The sequence below is a fragment of the Salvelinus fontinalis genome, chromosome 29 (assembly GCF_029448725.1).
Source record: "Salvelinus fontinalis isolate EN_2023a chromosome 29, ASM2944872v1, whole genome shotgun sequence".
Taxonomy (NCBI): domain Eukaryota; kingdom Metazoa; phylum Chordata; class Actinopteri; order Salmoniformes; family Salmonidae; genus Salvelinus; species Salvelinus fontinalis.
The window spans coordinates 27,674,653-27,694,292 of NC_074693.1; the positions used below are offsets into that span (position 1 = coordinate 27,674,653).

The 19,640-nt window shown below is 45.5% G+C and overlaps 1 protein-coding gene across 27 annotated transcripts in view; it reads left to right on the forward strand.

Annotated features, from left to right (window-relative positions):
• LOC129827758 (protocadherin gamma-C5-like) overlaps window positions 1–11,562 on the forward strand; it is a 231,123-nt gene extending 219,561 nt beyond the window's left edge. For 25 of the 27 annotated variants that reach the window (XM_055888918.1, XM_055888919.1, XM_055888909.1 and 22 more), the window contains exons 3-4: window positions 6,277–6,374; window positions 8,318–11,562. In XM_055888918.1, coding sequence (XP_055744893.1) covers window positions 6,277–6,374; window positions 8,318–8,601 — 382 coding nt within the window. In that variant the 3' untranslated portion in view covers window positions 8,602–11,562. The remainder of the gene's footprint in view (window positions 1–6,276; window positions 6,375–8,317) is intronic. The other 2 variants (XM_055888892.1, XM_055888895.1) reach the window with 1 other exon arrangement.
• Window positions 11,563–19,640: the final 8,078 nt, after the last annotated feature.

Consider the following 19,640-nt stretch of genomic DNA (forward strand, 5'->3'; position numbering starts at 1 on the left):
CACTTGTGATTTACTGTTTGTCAATGATTGGCTGTTTCATGGCGGTAGCTGGGGATTTGCATCTACCGACACCAATCAGTGTGTGTGTGTAACTGTGTGTGTGTGCGTGTGTAACTGTGTGTGTGTGTGTAACTGTGTGACTGTGTGTGTGACTGTGTGTGTGTGTGTGTAACTGTATGTGTGTGTGTGTGTGTGTGACTGTGTGTGTGACTGTGTGTGTGTGTGTAACTGTATGTGTGTGTGTGTGTGCGTAACAGTGTGTGTGTGTGTAACTGTGTGTGTGTGTGTGTAATAGTGTGTATGTGTAACAGTGCGTGTGTGTAACAGTGTGTGACTGTGTGCCCCTTCATTGCTTATTCAGCCCGCATTCTGTTCCAATTTGCTGCAGCAGTTTCCACAACAGAACATTACACAACACATTCCATGAGTCCTCATCTGAAATCAACCATCTGGGAGAGGAAACTCTCTCTCCTCTCCTAGCCTGCTTCTCTTTCACAAACACAAACCCACGCACGTACACACACACACACAACCCCACGCACGTACACACACAACCCCACACACGCACGTACACACACACACACACAACCCCACGCACGCACACACACACAACCCCACGCACGCACGTACACACACAACCCCACGCACGTACGTACACACACAACCCCACGCACGTACGTACACACACAACCCCACGCACGCACGTACACACACAACCCCACGCACGCACGTACACACACAACCCCACGCACGCACGTACACACACAACCCCACGCACGCACGTACACACACAACCCCACGCACGTACGTACACACACAACCCCACGCACGCACGTACACACACAACCCCACGCACGTACGTACACACACAACCCCACACACGCACGTACACACAACCCCACGCACGTACGTACACACACAACCCCACGCACACACACACACACAACCCCACGCACGCACACACACACACAACCCCACGCACGTACACAACCCCACGCACGTACGTACACACACACACACGCAACCCCACGCACGCACATACACACACAACCCTGCGCACGCACGCACACACACAACCCCACGCACGCCCATACACACAACCCCACGTACACACACACACACAACGGCACACACAACGGCACACACACACACAAACACACGCGCGTACAAACACGCAACACACAAACGCACGCACGTACACACTTACACAACACACACATGCCCTCACGGACACACACACACAAGGCAGCTTTAGCAGGGAACAAAGACACGACAGCTGTCCATGCTGGACGCCACTGTGGTTGTGGATACATTGGAAGTGATCCATTTGGAAAACTTGGCTTCTCTTTGAAATGTTAGATGGATGTCACATGCGCAACATTTTTCCCAGGAGAGTGCAGTGCCGCTGAGTATTGCCTGATCTTCCCCTAGCCTGTAGATCCTGATGTAATAGAAGTCATAACACTTCTCTTGTGTTTCCAGTCCCTGCAACTACCATGGTGATCACATACGATGGCCACAGAAGCGAAGCATAAGGTATCAACATGTGTATAGTATTCAGTGTGGTCACTTTATCCCCTTAACAACTGTTCTGGATCGATTTTGTTGAGTCATTGGTCAATGGGTAATGTTGGAGCTGAGGTAAGGGAAACTGATCTGACACCAGTTGTTAAGGGCAGAGAGTAGCCACAGCTTGGTAGGTAGAGCTCTGCAGTGGTGTGTGTAGGTATCGCTGACCCTTTTGCTATAGCGCAGATTCACTAGCCTGTGCCGAGCTGGGCTGTTAGTCCCTCTGCGATAGTGAGACTTTGATGGGGATCTCTGATTGGTTCCCTCATGTGTAGTGGGATGCTTTGAGTTTCTTCACTGTGTGTATTTTGTGGAGTTTTACTTCGCATGGTGTGGTTGTGTAATCAAAGACTGTTGTCTCAAATCTCTGAGGAATAGTTGTTCTGTTTTTAGTTTGGTGTAAAATATGTTTTATCCCAAATAGAGATTCCTTTGATGTGTTGAGTTTGCTGGTTTCCCAGACACACTGCCACTCTATGGGGTTCTTCTCATGCGCTTCCCTGGTGGCCAGAAAAGAGGGTTTTGAAACGACTATGTGATGATGGATTGAACCCAGCTGGCTGAGAAGGGGGTTGAACAGGACCTTGTAGAGAAGGACAGGAATAAAGCCTACTACTCTGTAGAAGGATTGGACAGGAGTAACCCATAGTTGAAGTGGACAGTAGAGTTGAGGAAGTCATTTGAAGGCCTCCTCATAGATAAGAGGGCTATTTCATGCATGGTTACAGTAGCAGCTCTTACTGACCAGTGAGAATGATCCCTCTGAGCATGAATAGTAATCATCTTAGCCACAGGAAGAGATAGTCCTGACCGCAGGAAGTGATTATTCTGACCGCAGAAAGTGATAGAGCAAGGAGAGGCTAATTAGCGACAAACAAGGCATCCTCATCTCTCCAATCCACCAAAGGAAACGAATCAAAATGGCCTCCCCAGCTGCCTCCACTGATCCCGCTTTAACCTTGTGTGGTTCTCATTTGAGATGCTGGCAGTGGTCAAACATGCAAGACTGTCTCACGCTTTGGCACATTAGTAATTGTTTGGCAGAAAATTAAATGTGGGTAAAATTTTGGCAGAACATTTTGGCAAGCTGGATCGCCCCACTTGTTTTTACAAAAACATGCTCAATCTCTTTCCTCACATGGTTTGATGCCATTCCATTCGCTCCGTTCCAGCCATTATTATGAGCCGTCCTCCCCTCAGCAGCCTCCACTGCTCTCATATTTAAGGGTTTTATTGGCATGGGAAACATATGTTAACATTCCCAAAGCAAGTGAAGTAGATAAACAGAATCCCCTCCCCCGCTCCATGTACTTTAGTCCAATGGGTTTTTAATTGGCATTCAGTTATTTTTTTAAACTGCAGTCCATAACACGCATTCATCTTATTTTTACTGCTGCTCGTATGAGTCAGGAAGCTGGACCTGAGACCTTTTTAACCCCTCGCGTGCCATTCTCTTTCCTCCCTGGGGCTTCAAACAGGGGCACAGCCTTTACCTACAACTAGTGGTGTCATTAGTTACTTGGGAAGGTAAAACATTACATATTACATTTACTTGTTACATTTGTGCGTCGCCCTATGGAGTCACACAATTGGCCCAGCGTCGTTCAGGTTTTTGAAAATAAGAATTTGTTCTTAACTGACTTGCCTAGTTAAATTTTAAAAATCATAAAAAAGCTATATTACTTTACGTTAGTTTCATTTTTAAATCTCATTGTTTGACTGTCGGAGGGAGCAAGGCGAGCCGCGCACGCTCTACCAACGACAGACTACTTACTAACTCAGGTTTAATCACTAGTTCCTCCTTCAATCTGATAGGCTACTTACTAACTCAGGTTTAATCACTAGTTCCTCCTTCAATCTGGGACTCTGCTTTCCTGTGCTAGTCTACAAGTGCTGCGCTATATATGGGCTGCTTAATTAGCCACATATCTGTACAGATTTCCTATCTTTTCATTCAAAATCTTTTTCTCGAGACGTCAATTCTGGTTATAGACTGCATGTACACGGACCCATAGAGATGTATAGAGGGCATACTTGCCACTAGACGGGAAAGCCCTATATGTTTTACTTTCCTTGTGTATCAGTGTTTTGTTACTTGTTATGTTATGTGTTTCTTGTGGACCCCTGGAAGAGTAGCTGCTGCTTCTGCAAAAGCTAATGGGGATCCAAATAAACAAAACAAATATCACAGAAGTGATCAATGACAAAGATCAGAGGAGGGCCCTCTATACATTTCTATGGAAAGCAGCTTACATTTACATTTAAGTCATTTAGCAGACGCTCTTATACAGAGCGACTTACAAATTGGTGCATTCACCTTAAGATATCCAGTGGAACAGCCACTTTACAATAGTGCATCTAAATCTTTTAAGGGGGGGAGGTCAGAAGGATTACTTTATCCTATCCTAGGTATTCCTTAAAGAGGTGGGGTTTCAGGTGTCTCCGAAAGGTGGTGATTGACTCCGCTGTCCTGGCGTCGTGAGGGAGTTTGTTCCACCATTGGGGTGCCAGAGCAGCGAACAGTTTTGACTGGGCTGAGCGGGAACTGTACTTCCTCAGTGGTAGGGAGGCGAGTAGGCCAGAGGTGGATGAACGCAGTGCCCTTGTTTGGGTGTAGGGCCTGATCAGAGCCTGAAGGTACGGAGGTGCCGTTCTCCTCACAGCTCCATAGGCAAGCACCATGGTCTTGTAGCGGATGCGAGCTTCAACTGGAAGCCAGTGGAGAGAGCGGAGGAGCGGGGTGACGTGAGAGAACTTGGGAAGTTTGAACACCAGACGGGCTGCGGCGTTCTGGATGAGTTGTAGGGGTTTAATGGCACAGGCAGGGAGCCCAGCCAACAGCGAGTTGCAGTAACCCAGACGGGAGATGACAAGTGCCTGGATTAGGACCTGCGCCGCTTCCTGTGTGAGGCAGGGTCGTACTCTGCGGATGTTGTAGAGCTGTCATGGAATTTCTCCAAACATCCTTTCTTTGCTTGCTAGTGCTGAGCGATTAGTGCTTTTTAAGGTCGGTTCAGTGTCGGTACGATTTTGATTATTTAAAAAAAAAAACATGAAATGCACTATGCATTATGTGGATTGAATGCTGTAACAACACAGACTGAAACAATTAATAAAAGTCCCATGATAGTAGTGACTCGCTTATTAACCATCATTTATTAACTTTACTTTAATAAAATATTTCAGTTGTGTATGTTACATTAGTTTTATTCGATGACTTTATTATTTAGTTCCAAGTCATCTCATCTCTATAGAGCTGCGGTCTACCAAAATCACTATTTCAGCAGTTCTTCAAAGTAAATGAGGCAGACTTTTATGACTGCTGAACCACTATCAATCCCTTAGATCATGTATTTTCAGGTAGAGATGCTTTGCGAAGCAACTGCTCTCTATCCCTCTCCATCGTGCGTTCCTCTTTCTCTTCTCTCCCTCTGTGTCTGCCCAACACAGAACAGACTAGTAGGCTCGCAATGGATTATGGTCATGTAGTTAATTACCACGTTTTCTGTGCTAAACTATGTAGAATATTGGCCTGTTGGAAACTACAACTTCCTACTACATTGCCCAGCTCGGACTTGATCTGATTGATCTCTAAAGAAACTGTACATTTAGTTAACAGAAAAAATTATACGAACAAAATGGAATTCAAATAATTGAATTGACGTCGGTCAAATAGTTGTTCTAAAAAACTAAAAGTAACCTAGATGTCACGGAATTGCTCAGCACTACTGCTCACTCCAGAACTAAATGAGAAACAAGTGGAGACCGGATCCCGGAAACATGCACCCGGTAGAGATAGGATTCTGAAAGTAACGCACGCGTTGCGTTGTTTGACAAAGTAACTGTAAAAAGTTACTTTACACTGTTACTCATGAAAGTAATCTGATTACATAACCCCCAACACTGCCCACAAGCTCCTGGAGCTAATGTACTACTGATTTAGACCATCAAACAGCTGCTGAAGAGACTGGTATGGGTGAAAACCATCAGTAGACTGCTTCCAGGAAATACCAGTGCCTAATTTCTATAGGCCTCTGTGAAATGTGGCAGGGTAGGGAAGGTTAGAGAACAGGGACATTGTAAAGCCCAGGCAGTCAGATACAGAACTGAAGAACCCAGAAAACTGCAGAGTTTCAGTGGCCTTCTCCGTTAGGTCTTGTGAAACAGGACGGGACTAGCAGAAAACTATTTGACCTAAATGTTTGAGTGTGTGTGTGTGTGTGTGTAAGAAGGTGAGCGTTCTAGAGAGCAGGTCTACTCCTTCCTTTGTTCCTCTACATGCTAATTACAGACGAAAAACAACCCTTTGAAGATCAACGCTGCCCATATGGAAATGTTCAACGTGTGTGTGTTTCTCTGCGTGTGTGTCTGTGTGTTTAGCCAGCTGTTAATTTTTAATGTGGTGCCATTAAGGTTTCATCAGATTTACTATATGGTGCTATGCTAGTAGACATGCTAGAGAGAGTGAGAATGTACTGAAGTGTGTGCTCATGCGTGCACATGACTGTGTGTGTGTGTGTGTGTACATCTTCGGATGTACACGTAGACTGTGTCTACTCATGATCAGACGCTGTAACTTGACATCATAAACCACCAAACGTCACACCAGGAACCAGCAACACAACAAAACACTCTCAAAAGACTAGAGTTCCAAAATGGCCGCCAGTTGTTGACGTATGTGTCCTCTGTCTCTCTCTGTCCCTGCAGGGCTGGAGGCCCCCCTGAAATGGCCATGGGAACCGGACCCTGGCCCAACCCCCCCACCGAGGCTGAGCAGCTCCAAGCCCTGATGGCCGCCGCTAACGGTGAGTCCAACACTTCTCCATTCATCTCTCTATCTTTCTATCCCATCTCTCTATCCTTTATTCCAATCCTCTACCACTCTCTATCCCTCTCTTTCCATCACCACATCCCCCTCTCTCCCTCAATGTGGTGGGGTAAAGGGGAAGGGTCAGGGTCAGGGTTTGTTCCTGTTATGTTAGAGGGCATGAAGCCAGACTTATTGATAAAGATGTCCATGACCCATTGTACAGAGAGACAGACACACTTCAATAAGAAGTCTTAGCACATAGACTTCTGTCATTGTTTCAATGTTATTTCTACCATTGACACATCAATCCTCCCACGTGCACACATATACCCCTCCCTCCTAGACACTGCTCACACATATACCCCTCCCTCCTAGACACTGCTCACACATATACCCCTCCCTCCTAGACACTGCTCACACATATACCCCTCCCTCCTAGACACTGCTCACACATATACCCCTCCCTCCTAGACACTGCTCACACATATACCCCTCCCTCCTAGACACTGCTCACACATATACTCCTCCCTCCTAGACACTGCTCACACATATACTCCTCCCTCCTAGACACTGCTCACACATATACCCCTCCCTCCTAGACACTGCTCACACATATACCCCTCCCTCCTAGACACTGCTCACACATATACCCCTCCCTCCTAGACACTGCTCACACATATACCCCTCCCTCCTAGACACTGCTCACACATATACCCCTCCCTCCTAGACACTGCTCACACATATACCCCTCCCTCCTAGACACTGCTCACACATATACCCCTCCCTCCTAGACACTGCTCACACATATACCCCTCCCTCCTAGACACTGCTCACACATATACCCCTCCCTCCTAGACACTGCTCACACATATACCCCTCCCTCCTAGACACTGCTCACACATATACCCCTCCCTCCTAGACACTGCTCACACACCCCGGATGTGATCTTACGGTTTCCATTAGGAGAATGATAGAATAACTCTGGCTGGATAGTGTGTCTGTCATCACAGTGAGAAAGAGGAAACACTCTCTGTGCAGGTTCAGACAGAGCCAGGGCACAGCTACCAGACGAGTCATATTAACAACTAGAAACAGAGGCTACCAGACGAGTCATGTTAACAACTAGAAACAGAGGCTACCAGACGAGTCATATTAACAACTAGAAACAGAGGCTACCAGACGAGTCATATTAACAACTAGAAACGGAGGCTACCAGACGAGTCATATTAACAACTAGAAACAGAGGCTACCAGACGAGTCATGTTAACTAGAAACGGAGGCTACCAGACGAGTCATGTTAACTAGAAACGGAGGCTACCAGACGAGTCATATTAACAACTAGAAACAGAGGGTTTAAAATGTTATCAAAGGCAGATGGTGCTTTAGGTAGTGCTTTAATAATCAGTTAGGAGATAGCACAGTCAGTTAGGGTAGCAGAAACAGTCTTGTCAAATCAGCTATTGTCCCAGCTTCTGTTATCTGTAGTCTAATTCTACTAGCTTGTGTGGTTGAGCGTGCGTGCGTAGTGGAGGCAGAGAGCAGGGAACGGGGTCAGGATGTGTGTGTGTGTCCCTGTAGCTCTGGGCTGGGAAAGAATTATGAGCTAGCAGCTAGGTCACTCACACACACATGCACACATTTAGAAATGAACACACACACATGCACACCATAAATTCACAAGTTTCTCCACTTTGACAAAAGGGCTCTGCCTTTCTCAATTTTTTTAGTTTCTCTCGATTCACTTCATTTCAGTCCAATTAGCTTTGCATAAACACACACTTTTACCAAGCAACATATAGAAGTGATCATTGAAATCGTAACAAATGGTAAACAATCAATGTATTATACAAGTCATCTCTGCCGTATCAGAACATCTTATTAATATGTTCTATCTCCTCTCTGCTCTCCTCCTCCCCGCTCTGACCCTATTCTACCCAGAAGTGAGCGAAGCGACTGCCACCCTGGGGCCGGGCACCATGGGTCTAAGCACCCGTTACAGCCCCCAGTTCACCCTGCAGCACGTGCCCGACTACCGTCAGAACGTCTACATCCCTGGCAGCACCGCCACCCTGACCTCCAATCCCCAGCAGCAGCAGCAGATGGCGGCCCAACAACAGGCCCTGCAGGCCCAGCCCTCCGAGGCCTCGGCTCAGCCTGAACCCCCCAAGGCTGCCCAGACCCCCGCCTCCAAGAAGAAGTCCACCAAGAAGGAGAAGAAGTAGGATGGATGGAAGGACGAACGATGAATGGATAGATATGGAGTATACGATGAGAAGAGAACGACCCGATGAGAACTGAAATTTAACCACAGGAGGCTGCTGAGGGGAGGAGTGCTCGTAATGGCCGGAACAGAGCGAATGGAATGGCATCAAAGACATGGAAACCATGTCTTTGATACCATTCCTCTCCAGCCAATACCACAAGCCTGTCCTCCCCAATTAAAGTGCCACCAACCTCCTGTGAATTCAACCCTCCCTTACCCCCACTTTTCCACACAATGCGTTTACTCTAACCATGGTTGGAATTGTATTGGTCACGCTCATATGATAAAACAAAATATGGAGATGGTTTAGGAATGTTTGTTTTTGGGCTCTTGAATCTGGAAAGGGTTAAGAGCAAACAGCATGGACATTTTGTTTTTGTTTTCTTTCTGAAGGCTAGTTAGAAACGGTTGTTTTTGTTTTCTTTCTGAAGGCTAGTTAGAAACGTTTTTTTTTTGTTTTCTTTCTGAAGGCTAGTTAGAAACGGTTGTTTTTGTTTTCTTTCTGAAGGCTAGTTAGAAACGTTTTTTTTTTGTTTTCTTTCTGAAGGCTAGTTAGAAACGTTTTTTTTTTGTTTTCTTTCTGAAGGCTAGTTAGAAACGTTTTTTTTTGTTTTCTTTCTGAAGGCTAGTTAGAAACGTTTTTTTTTGTTTTCTTTCTGAAGGCTAGTTAGAAACGGTTGTTTTTGTTTTCTTTCTGAAGGCTAGTTAGAAACGGTTGTTTTTGGAAAGCCTGTGTTCTGTTCTACTCAACAGCAAAGTATTAATGGTATTTCCTGGTAAGGAAGACTGGAGTTGGGGGGGGGGGGGATCAATGAATTTGGATTCACTTCAGACAACAGATTGAGTGTAAGAAACTTTGCTGGGGTAACAAGGTTCACCCAGTGACGTATTCACAGGTTGATATTTTAACCATGTTCCCTAAGATGTTTCATGTTGGATTTGTAATTCTTTATTTTCCTGAGTTGGAAAGTAGATCAGTGTTGACTACTAGATTGCCATGCTCAGATTCCTATATAGCAGTTCTAAAACCAATCTGTGCGGCACTCAGCTGAATATGAAAATCCCGACGTGAGCCTCCACCGCTATATAGGATCAGCCTCATAGGATCCTACACCACAGCTCTTTGGAACACAAGGGTATCCCGTCCACTGGTAGTATTCTACTCCTCTGCATGTTCCTATAGCTTCAAACCACAGATCTTCTAGAAGATTCAACAATGCATTGCTTAAGTGTTGCAAAGAAGACGACCACCTTAACTCCTCTCCCAAAAATACTGGTTGATAAATGCACTTGTAGCATTTATCTGACGTGGTAGAGAAAAATTATTAATATGATTTTGTAAGCATTAGTTAAATGGTAAGATTAGAGTCTTTTGTTGTTTGTTATGACCTTAGCGTGAACCTTATTGGAGTGCTAGGGCAGAGGGGGAGGGGCATGTTCTAGTACTATCATCAGTCCTGTTGGCTGGCTTGGTGACATAGTAGGCACTGCCCCTTTTTTAAAAGGGCAAAGAGACCACCTGCTGTCCCCTTATGCCCCCTCTCCTCACTGGCTATCCCACTTCAACCATAGGAGATGCACTGTTCATACTATAAAGATCAGCTGTAGGGTAAAAAGCCCTTCAGAGGAGGGCACAAGTAGAGATCTTCAACAAACTGCTTAGAAGTTACACTTCTTAGGTCACTAGGCTCCAGATTGAGTGTTCACCCCTTGCTATGTATCCTGAAGTGCAGATGATTCTATTCCTTGATGTGATAAGATACATTTTTTGACGACTCAGTAGTATAAGAGTTGTTTAGAAGATAAGTAGGAAGTCTTTCCTTTGCCGTCAGTCCGTCCATCTGTCAGGCTACTGGTTAGATACCACTGCATGAAGAGGCAGCAGGGTTCAAGGGGGAGTGGAAAGGGATGGGGTTATGGGGTACGACGTCTGGGTTGGTACCATTAGATTGACGGGGAGGGGGGGCAACGACCTTGGCTCTACTCACTGAATGTACATAGGCAAGGTCCACCCCTAAACTTCCTCTAATGCACTGACCCAGGTTAGAGGTTGACAGAGCCAAACACATCTTTCCATGTGACGGAGATACCACTTCAGAAGAAGGGAGGGGGGGGGCAGAGTTTGCTAGTTCCATTCCTCGCTGTATCTATCCCCTGTGTAAATCCACTCTGGTAAAGCTAACCTCAGACTCTGCCCTCCACTACCTGGTCCTGTGAAGGCTCTTCCCCACTGTAAATAAACACTGGTCCTGTCGATGGCATGAGCCAGTTGTTTGTCTAGTACGGACCACGTCCAGCATTTTCAAATGAAAAGTCCTCTCCACAAGGCGTGGCTTACTACTGGAATGTGTTGCATTTGTTTTTCAAGAAAAATATGAAAACCCCAGCGAGGAAAAAAAGATCTCGGAAATGTTCTTCTACAGTTTGTGTTGCAATGTCGTAACTAAACACCATGAAGGGCAACTAACTCTTCAGTGTAAATAAAGTTGTTAACTTTAGACGATGAGTAAACAGTGACACACATAGACTAGTTAACTTGTGATATGTGTTGCGCATATTTTTGTGTTCATTTTCACTCTCTCCATTTTACCACCCTGTAAAGAAACCAAACAAAAAAAGTATATTGAAAAAATGTTTCTATCCTTCTGTAACCTCTTTACGTTTTTTTTCTGTGATTCATATCGCGCATTTGTGCAGGAATGCCTCTCTGTCCATATGAACAAATCATTATAAATATTATATATGTGTGTACGTCCGCCTGCTGCTGAATTAATCCTCTCCTGTGCTGTGGCCTGATATCTTTCTTATGAAACTCTTAGACCCCCCCCTAATCTCTTATTTGTTATGCTAATATTTATATTGCTGTTTTATTTTCTCTTGAACACTGACGTTTCAAATAAAAGGTTCTGAAATCATTAAACCCTCGTTGTCCGTCTAGAGTCTTTTCTACCATCCAGCTTGGTTTGTAAGATGGGAAAAATGTATTTTAGTTAAGGGAGCTTTAGAAATTGTGTTAATAAAATAGTGCAGAACGATACAATATTCAAGACAGTCACTAACAACATAATTAGGAGCCAACTTAAATTCTACCATAATCATGTATCATGATTATAGATACCCAACTAAGGCATTACAGCACATTAAACAACTAGTAAAGTTGTCCTGGCAGCCACAGTGTTCCAGTCTGTTCTGTTAACCAGGGTTTTAAGTGGCAGTAGTTCTGCATCAGTTCGCTCAGATCCACCAGACTTCATCAGCACCACGCTATCCCACAATCCTCTACTCCCACGCCCGTTTGAAGTGTCCGCTGCGATGTGAAAACAGGGGAAATGGGATGAGGGGAAGGGGGGATGAAAGCAAGATGACAATGTTTCCTCAGCCTCAGTAGAAATGTGACAACTTCCTCCGACAGTCCTCAAAGTGAATGTGGATAAGCATTATGTAATATATAGCCTATCTGAAGACACATTTTTTAGCTTTAAATGTATCATTTCCCAAGGTTTTAAATATGTATGTATTGCAATCGATGGAACTATAAAGAACATTCTATATTATTGAGAGAATGTTGTTATCCCTGTCGCGTTAGGCTAGGCTATGCTAGTCAGCTTTTTTGATGAGGAGGATCCCGGATTCGGGAGAGAGAAGCGGTAGAGGTTTTAAGCTTTTAGGATACACTACACATTTTATACTAGGTTACACAATCCTATGTAATGGATAAATAACTTTAGAATCACATTGATATAATATAGAATCCCTCTTTCATATGATTCCTCTTCATTGCTTCCTCTTGACTAGCGTCGCTGGGATCCTAGAGGCTAGATTCAATCCGGACCGCAGAATATCTGCGTTATAATGTGATTGAAATGTAAAGGTCTTTCTGACTGAGCCGATGTGCAGCGTTTACCGTGAATGCGGTCTCTGCAAACATGGGAACATTGCCTTTCAATTTAAATCGCGCTATAGTGCGGATATTCCGCCAGTCCAGATTGAATCTAGCCCCTAGGATCCCAGTGATGACGGTCAAGAGGAAGCCATCAGAAAGGTATCATATCAATTATTCAAGGCCCCTTTTTCTTTTCTTCATCATAGCAGTGGGGCCACTTTTCCTGGTTTGCAGGCAGGTAAGAAGGCAGTCAGGCGCAGGTTTCAGGGTCTTACAAGAGCTTACACAATAACAGAACATGATTCAATATCCCTGTCGGTGCACGTCACTAACCAAAACAAAGGAAATGGGTCCTGACTCAGGGATGGAGGTGTAGACTAATGTAGACCCATGCTGGTGAATCAGTCCTTCCTCACCAAAACAACTCACCCTGCTATTCTGAGGAGGCCTTAGTTAACCTGCGCCCGAGGATACAAATACTTCAACAACACGGTTCAAAATGAACAAACTAGAAGACATCCAAGACAGCATGAAAATTAGAACACAATACAAAATGTGATACAATTAACCTGTTTCTGAATGCCAAAGGTGCCCAGACGTTAAAATAGTGAAGGATATTTCTACACTATCATATTCAATTCTGACCTGCATTCATCCCATACTGTGTACTGCAGTCCTTCAGTCAATTCTGAAGAAAAAGGCATCTCTTTCGGCATCAGTGGATCCACTTCTAAACCCAAAATGTCCATGTCTTCCTCTCATTCTAGCCTAAATTGAAGATGACATATTTTCAACCTAGGTTCTAGCCAAGGCAACGTTTGCTCTGAGGGCCCTGTTCTGTTTCTCAGCATCTTCATTAAACCCTCTGGTCGACTTCATTAGCTCAGCCCCAAGCCATTCTGGGTAAACTGGCAGAGATAATGTGCTCTAGAACACAAACACATGCTACTAGTCAGTACAGGACCCTACCCCTAACCCTACCCCTCTACCCTACACCTACCGTAATACCTCCATCCCCCTCTGTCATCCTGGCCCTCTACCCTACCCCTCTACCCTACCCCTAAGGGTAGGGTAGAGGGGTAGGATGACAGAGGGGGATGGAGGTATTAAGGTAGGGTTAGGGTAAAGGGATAGGGTTAGGGGTAGGGTAGAGGGGTAGGATGACAGAGGGGGATGGAGGTATTAAGGTAGGGTTAGGGTAAAGGGATAGGGTTAGGGGTAGGGTAGAGGGGTAGGATGACAGAGGGGGATGGAGGTATTAAGGTAGGGTTAGGGTTAGGGTTATGGTAGAGGGGTAGGATGACAGAGGGGGATGGAGGTATTAAGGTAGGGTTAGGGTAGAGGGTTAGGGTTAGCCCTATCCCTTTACCCTAACCCTACCTTAATACCTCCATCCCCCTCTGTCATCCTACCCCTCTACCCTACCCCTAACCCTATCCCTTTACCCTAACCCTTCCTTAATACCTCCATCCCCCTCTGTCATCCTACCCCTCTACCCTACCCCTAGCCCTAGCCCTAACCCTCTACTCTAACCCTACCTTAATACCTCCATCCCCCTCTGTCTTCCTACCCCTCTACCCTACCCCTAGCCCTAGCCCTAACCCTCTACCCTAACCCTACCTTAATACCTCCATCCCCCTCTGTCTTCCTACCCCTCTACCCTACCCCTAGCCCTAGCCCTAACCCTCTACCCTAACCCTACCTTAATACCTCCATCCCCCTCTGTCTTCCTACCCCTCTACCCTACCCCTAGCCCTAGCCCTAACCCTCTACCCTAACCCTACCTTAATACCTCCATCCCCCTCTGTCAACCTGGCCCTCTGTTTCTCCCAGTGACAGCGGCAGTAACGGTTCTCGTGGCCAACGTGTCAGACTTCCCGCAGGAAGTGAGGCGATGCCTTCAGGGGGGGGGGGGGGGGGACAACAGAATGGGGGGATTGTTATTTTATCATACACTCATCCCATCTCCCCATCTGGCACATTTCCACCAGTCACACACACACACAGATGTACACAAAGAGGTATACACACTCACCATACACAGAGTCACATGAACACATGGATCAGGCATGTGCAGCATTGGAAAGGGCATTAGGGGGATCCCAGGCCTAGCCAGGCTAATGGGAACCTTGACAATAGACTGTCTTTGTGTGTTAATAACATCAGTCAGACATTCTGGACAAAGAACATCACAGACGTCATCATACCTTGAGTGACACACACCAGACACACAGACCAGACTCATAACAGACACAGTCTCACACACACCAGACACACACACCAAACTCACACAACAGACACAGTCTCACACACCAGACACAGTCTCACACACCAGACACAGTCTCACATACACTAAACTCACACACCAGACACACGGACCAGACTCATAACAGACACAGTCTCACACACACCAAACTCACACAACAGGCACAGTCTCACACACCAGACACAGTCTCACACACCAGACACAGTCTCACACACACCAGACACACGGACCAGACTCATAACAGACACAGTCTCACACACACCAAACTCACACAACAGGCACAGTCTCACACACACAACAGACACAGTCTCACACACAGTCTCACACACCAGACACAGTCTCACATACACCAGACACAGTCTCACATACACCAGACACAGTCTCACATACACCAGACACAGTCTCACATACACCAGACACAGTCTCACATACACCAGACACAGTCTCACATACACCAGACACAGTCTCACATACACCAGACACAGTCTCACACACACCAAACACAGTCTCACACACCAGACTCACATAACAGACACAGTCTCATACACACCAGACTGTCTCTCACACACACCAACCTGACACACACCAGACTCACACACACCAGACAGTCACACACACCAGACTCAAACACCATACATAGATTTCCACGCAGAGACAAAAAATCTAGGATGGATTGTTGAAACAAAGTTATCAAAAACATCCCTTTCGTTTATATAGAAAGTAAAGGCAGGAAACAACTTGTCCTTTCCTTATCTGAACCATCAGGCCACTGCAGAGGAGCAGGGAGGAGGGAAGACAGAGGAGGAAATGAAGGCTCTGGGAAACAGGGATCTGATTTCAGGGGCAGCCATCTGATCCATGTGAGGAAAGCAGGAAGTAATGAGATATGTGTATGGCGGGACAGGAAGTTAATTTCCGTGCCATTTTAAGCTCTTTACTCTGCCGTTACAGCTCTAGCCCGTACAGGGGGGAGGAACCCCCACCTCTACCCAGCACCCCACCCCGTGTCCGCGTCCGGCAGCTGCCCCACTGACAGAGGATAAAGAGCCACAGTGCTTTTATAGAGTAACACTGTAAAATACAGCCCTGGACAGACACAGGATAAAAGACAAGGATAAAGTCTGTGTTATGTCTATGTCTGGTAGAGTTGTAGGTCTCTTCCAGAGCATCAACAGGTGACCTAAAGATAAATTAAAGATGAGATCATGATATCTGTGTAATGATGACTGCAGCAGAGTTCTGGGACTTGTGACAGAACACAGTTCTGGGTAATCTCCACTCTGAGGCACTAGCCAGCATAGCAGGACAGGCAGAGAAAGAGAGAGAGAGAGAAAGAGAGAAAGAGAGAAAGAAAGAGAGAGAGATTCTGCTGGCTTGGGAATGATTAATGAAAAATGAACCTGGGGAAAATGGAACATCTGTTTCTGGTGTTGGCTCTCAGATGTGGATGCAGGGGAGCAGTTTAGTGTTGGACCATTCACACAGAGAGGAAACATTCTCTCTATGATGGTGCAATACTTCATGGCTGCCGTATTGAGACCCAACTTTTCTATTTTGTGATTATTTTGGCGTGTATCCGCTATCATTTCTTCAAAAACTTTTGAACATCAGATTGACTTCAACTTTGACTTATCTGCCCTGGTCTCTTCATTTACATCTGACCTAATCTTCGGGCTACCCAAGAGGAAACGCAAGTGAAAAAGTGACAAGATTGATGTACTGGCCTGTCTCCTGGTAGCGCCTCCATGCTCTGGACACTACGCTGACAGACACAGCAAACCTTCTTGCCACAGCTCGCATTGATGTGCCATCCTGGATGAGCTGCACTACCTGAGCCACTTGTGTGGGTTGTAGACTCCGTCTCATGCTACCACTAGAGCGAAAGCACCGCCAGCATTCAAAAGTGACCAAAACATCAGCCAGGAAGCATAGGAACTGAGAAGTGGTCTGTGGTCACCACCTGCAGAATCACTCCTTTATTGGGGGTGTCTTGCTAATTGCCTATAATTTCCACCTTTTGTCTATTCCATTTGCACAACAGCATGTGAAATTTATTGTCAATCAGTGTTGCTTCCTAAGTGGACAGTTTGATTTCACAAAAGTGTGATTGACTTGGAGTTACATTGTGTTGTTTAAGCGTTCCCTTTATTTTTTTGAGCAGTGTATATTTGTTACATGCGCCGAATACAACAAGTGTAGACCTTACTGTGAAATGCTTACGTACAAGCCCTTAACCGACAGTGCAGTTCAAGAAGAGTTAAGAAAATATTTACCAAATAAACTAAAGTCAACAATAATAAAAGGTAACAATAAAATAACAATAACGAGGCTATATACAGTTGAAGTCGGAAGTTTACATACAATTAGGATGGAGTCATTAAAACTTTTCATGGTAAGGGTAGGATTTTCATGGGAAAATCAAAAGAAATCAGCCAAGACCTCAGAAGAAAAATGGTAGACCTCCACAAGTCTGGTTCATCCTTAGGAGCAATTTCCAAATGCCTGAAGGTACCACGTTCATCTGTACAAACAATAGTACGCAAGTATAAACACCATGGGACCATGCAGCCGTCATACCACTCAGGAAGGAGACGTGTTCTGTCTCCTAGAGATGAACATACTTTGGTGTGAAAAGTGCAAATCAATCCCAGAACAACAGCAAAGGACCTTGTGAAGATGCTGGAGGAAACAGGTACAAAAGTATATATATCCACAGTTAAACGAGTCCTATATCGACATAACCTGAAAGGCCGCTCAGCAAGGAAGAAGCCATTTCTCCAAAACCGCCATAAAAAATCCAGACTAAGGTTTGAAACTGCACATGCGGACAAGATCATAGTTTGTTGAGAAATGTCCTCTGGTCTGATGAAATAAAAATAGAACTGTTTGGCCATAATGACCATCGTTATGTTATGAGGAAAAAGGGGGAGGCCTGCAAGCTGAAGAACACCATCCCAACCGTGAAGCACGTGGGTGGCAGCATCATGTTGTGGGGGTGCTTTGCTGCAGGAAGGACTGGTGCACTTCACAAAATAGATGGCATCATAAGGAAGGAGAATTATGTGGATATATTGAAGCAACATCTCAAGACATCAGTCAGAAAGGTCACAAACGGGTCTTCCAAATGGACAACGATCCCAGGCATACTTCCAAATTTGTGGCAAAATGGCTTAAGGACAACAAAGTCAAGGTATTGGAGGAGTCATCACATAGCCCTGACCTCATTCCTATACAACATTTGTGGGCAGAACTGAAAAAGCCTGTGCGAGCAAGGAGGCCTACAAACCTGACTCAGTTACACCAACTCTGTCAGGAGGACTGGGCCAAAATTCACCCAACTTATTGTGGGAAGTTTGTGGAAGGCTACCGGAAAAGTTTGACCCAAGTTAAACAATTTAAAGGCAATGCAACCAAATACTAATTGAGTGTATGTAAACTTCTGACCCACTGGGAATGTGATGAAATAAATCAAATCTGAAATAAATCATTCTCTCTACTATTATTCTGAAATTTCACATTCTTAATATAAAGTGGTGATCCTAACTGACCTAAGACAGGGAATTTTTACTAGTATTAAATGTCAGGAATTGTGAAAAACTGAGTTTAAATGTATTTGACTAAGGTGTATGTAAATTTCCGACTTCAACTGTACATGGGGTACCGGTACCGAGTCAGTATGTGGGGGTACAGGTTAGTTGAGGTAATTTGTACATGTAGGTAGGGGTGAAGTGACTATAATAAACAGCAAGTAGCAGCAGTGTACAAAACAAATGGGGGGTGTTGATGTAAATAGTCCGGTGGCCATTTGATTAATTGTTCAGTAGTCTTATGGCTTGGGGGTAGAAGCTGTTAAGGAGCCTTTTGGTCCTGGACTTAGCGCTCCGGTACCGCTTGCCGTGCAGTAGCAAAGAAAACAGTCAATGACTTGGGTGACTGGAGTCTCTGACAATTTTATGGGATTTCCTCTGATATAGGTCCTGGATTGGTCCTGGATGGCAGGAAGCTTGGTCCTAGTGATGTACTGGGCCATACACACTACCCTCTGTAGCGCCTTAAGGTCAGATGCCGAGCAGTTGCCATACCAGGCGATGATGCAACCGGTCAGGATGCTTTCGATGGTGCAGCTGTTGAACTTTTTGAGGATCTGGGGACCCATGCCAAATCTTTTCAGTCTTCTGAGGGGGAAAAGGTTTTGTCGTGCCCTCTTCACAACTGTCTTAGTGTGTTTGGAACATGACAGTTCATTGGTGATGTGGACACCAAGGAGCTTGAAACTCTCGACCCGCTCCACTACAGCCCTGTCGATGTTAATGTGGGCCTGTTTGACCCGCCTTTTCCTGTAGTCCACGATCAGCTTCTTTGTCTTGCTCACATTGATGAAGAGATTGTTGTCCTGGAACCACACTGCCAGTTCTATGACCTCATCCCTATAGGCTGTCTCATCGTTGTCAGTGATCAGGCCTACAACTGTTGTGTCGTCAGCAAACGCAATGATGGTGTTGGTGTCGTGCCTGGACATGCAGTCGTGGGTGAGCAGGGAGTACAGGAGGGGACTAAGGACACACCACTGAGGGGCCCCAGTGTTGAGTATCAGTGTGGCAGACGTGTTGTTACCTATCCTTACCACCTGGGGGCAGCCCGTCAGAAAATCCGGATCCAGTCGCAGAGGGAGGTGTTTAGTCCCAGGGTCCTTAGCTTAGTGTTGAGCTTCGTGGGCACTATGGTGTTTCAACACTGTGCTGTAGTCAATGAACAGCATTCTCACATAGTTGTTCCTTTTATCCAGGTGGGAAAGGGCAGTGTGGAGTGCGATTGAGATTGCATCATCTGTGGATCTGTTGGGGCGGTA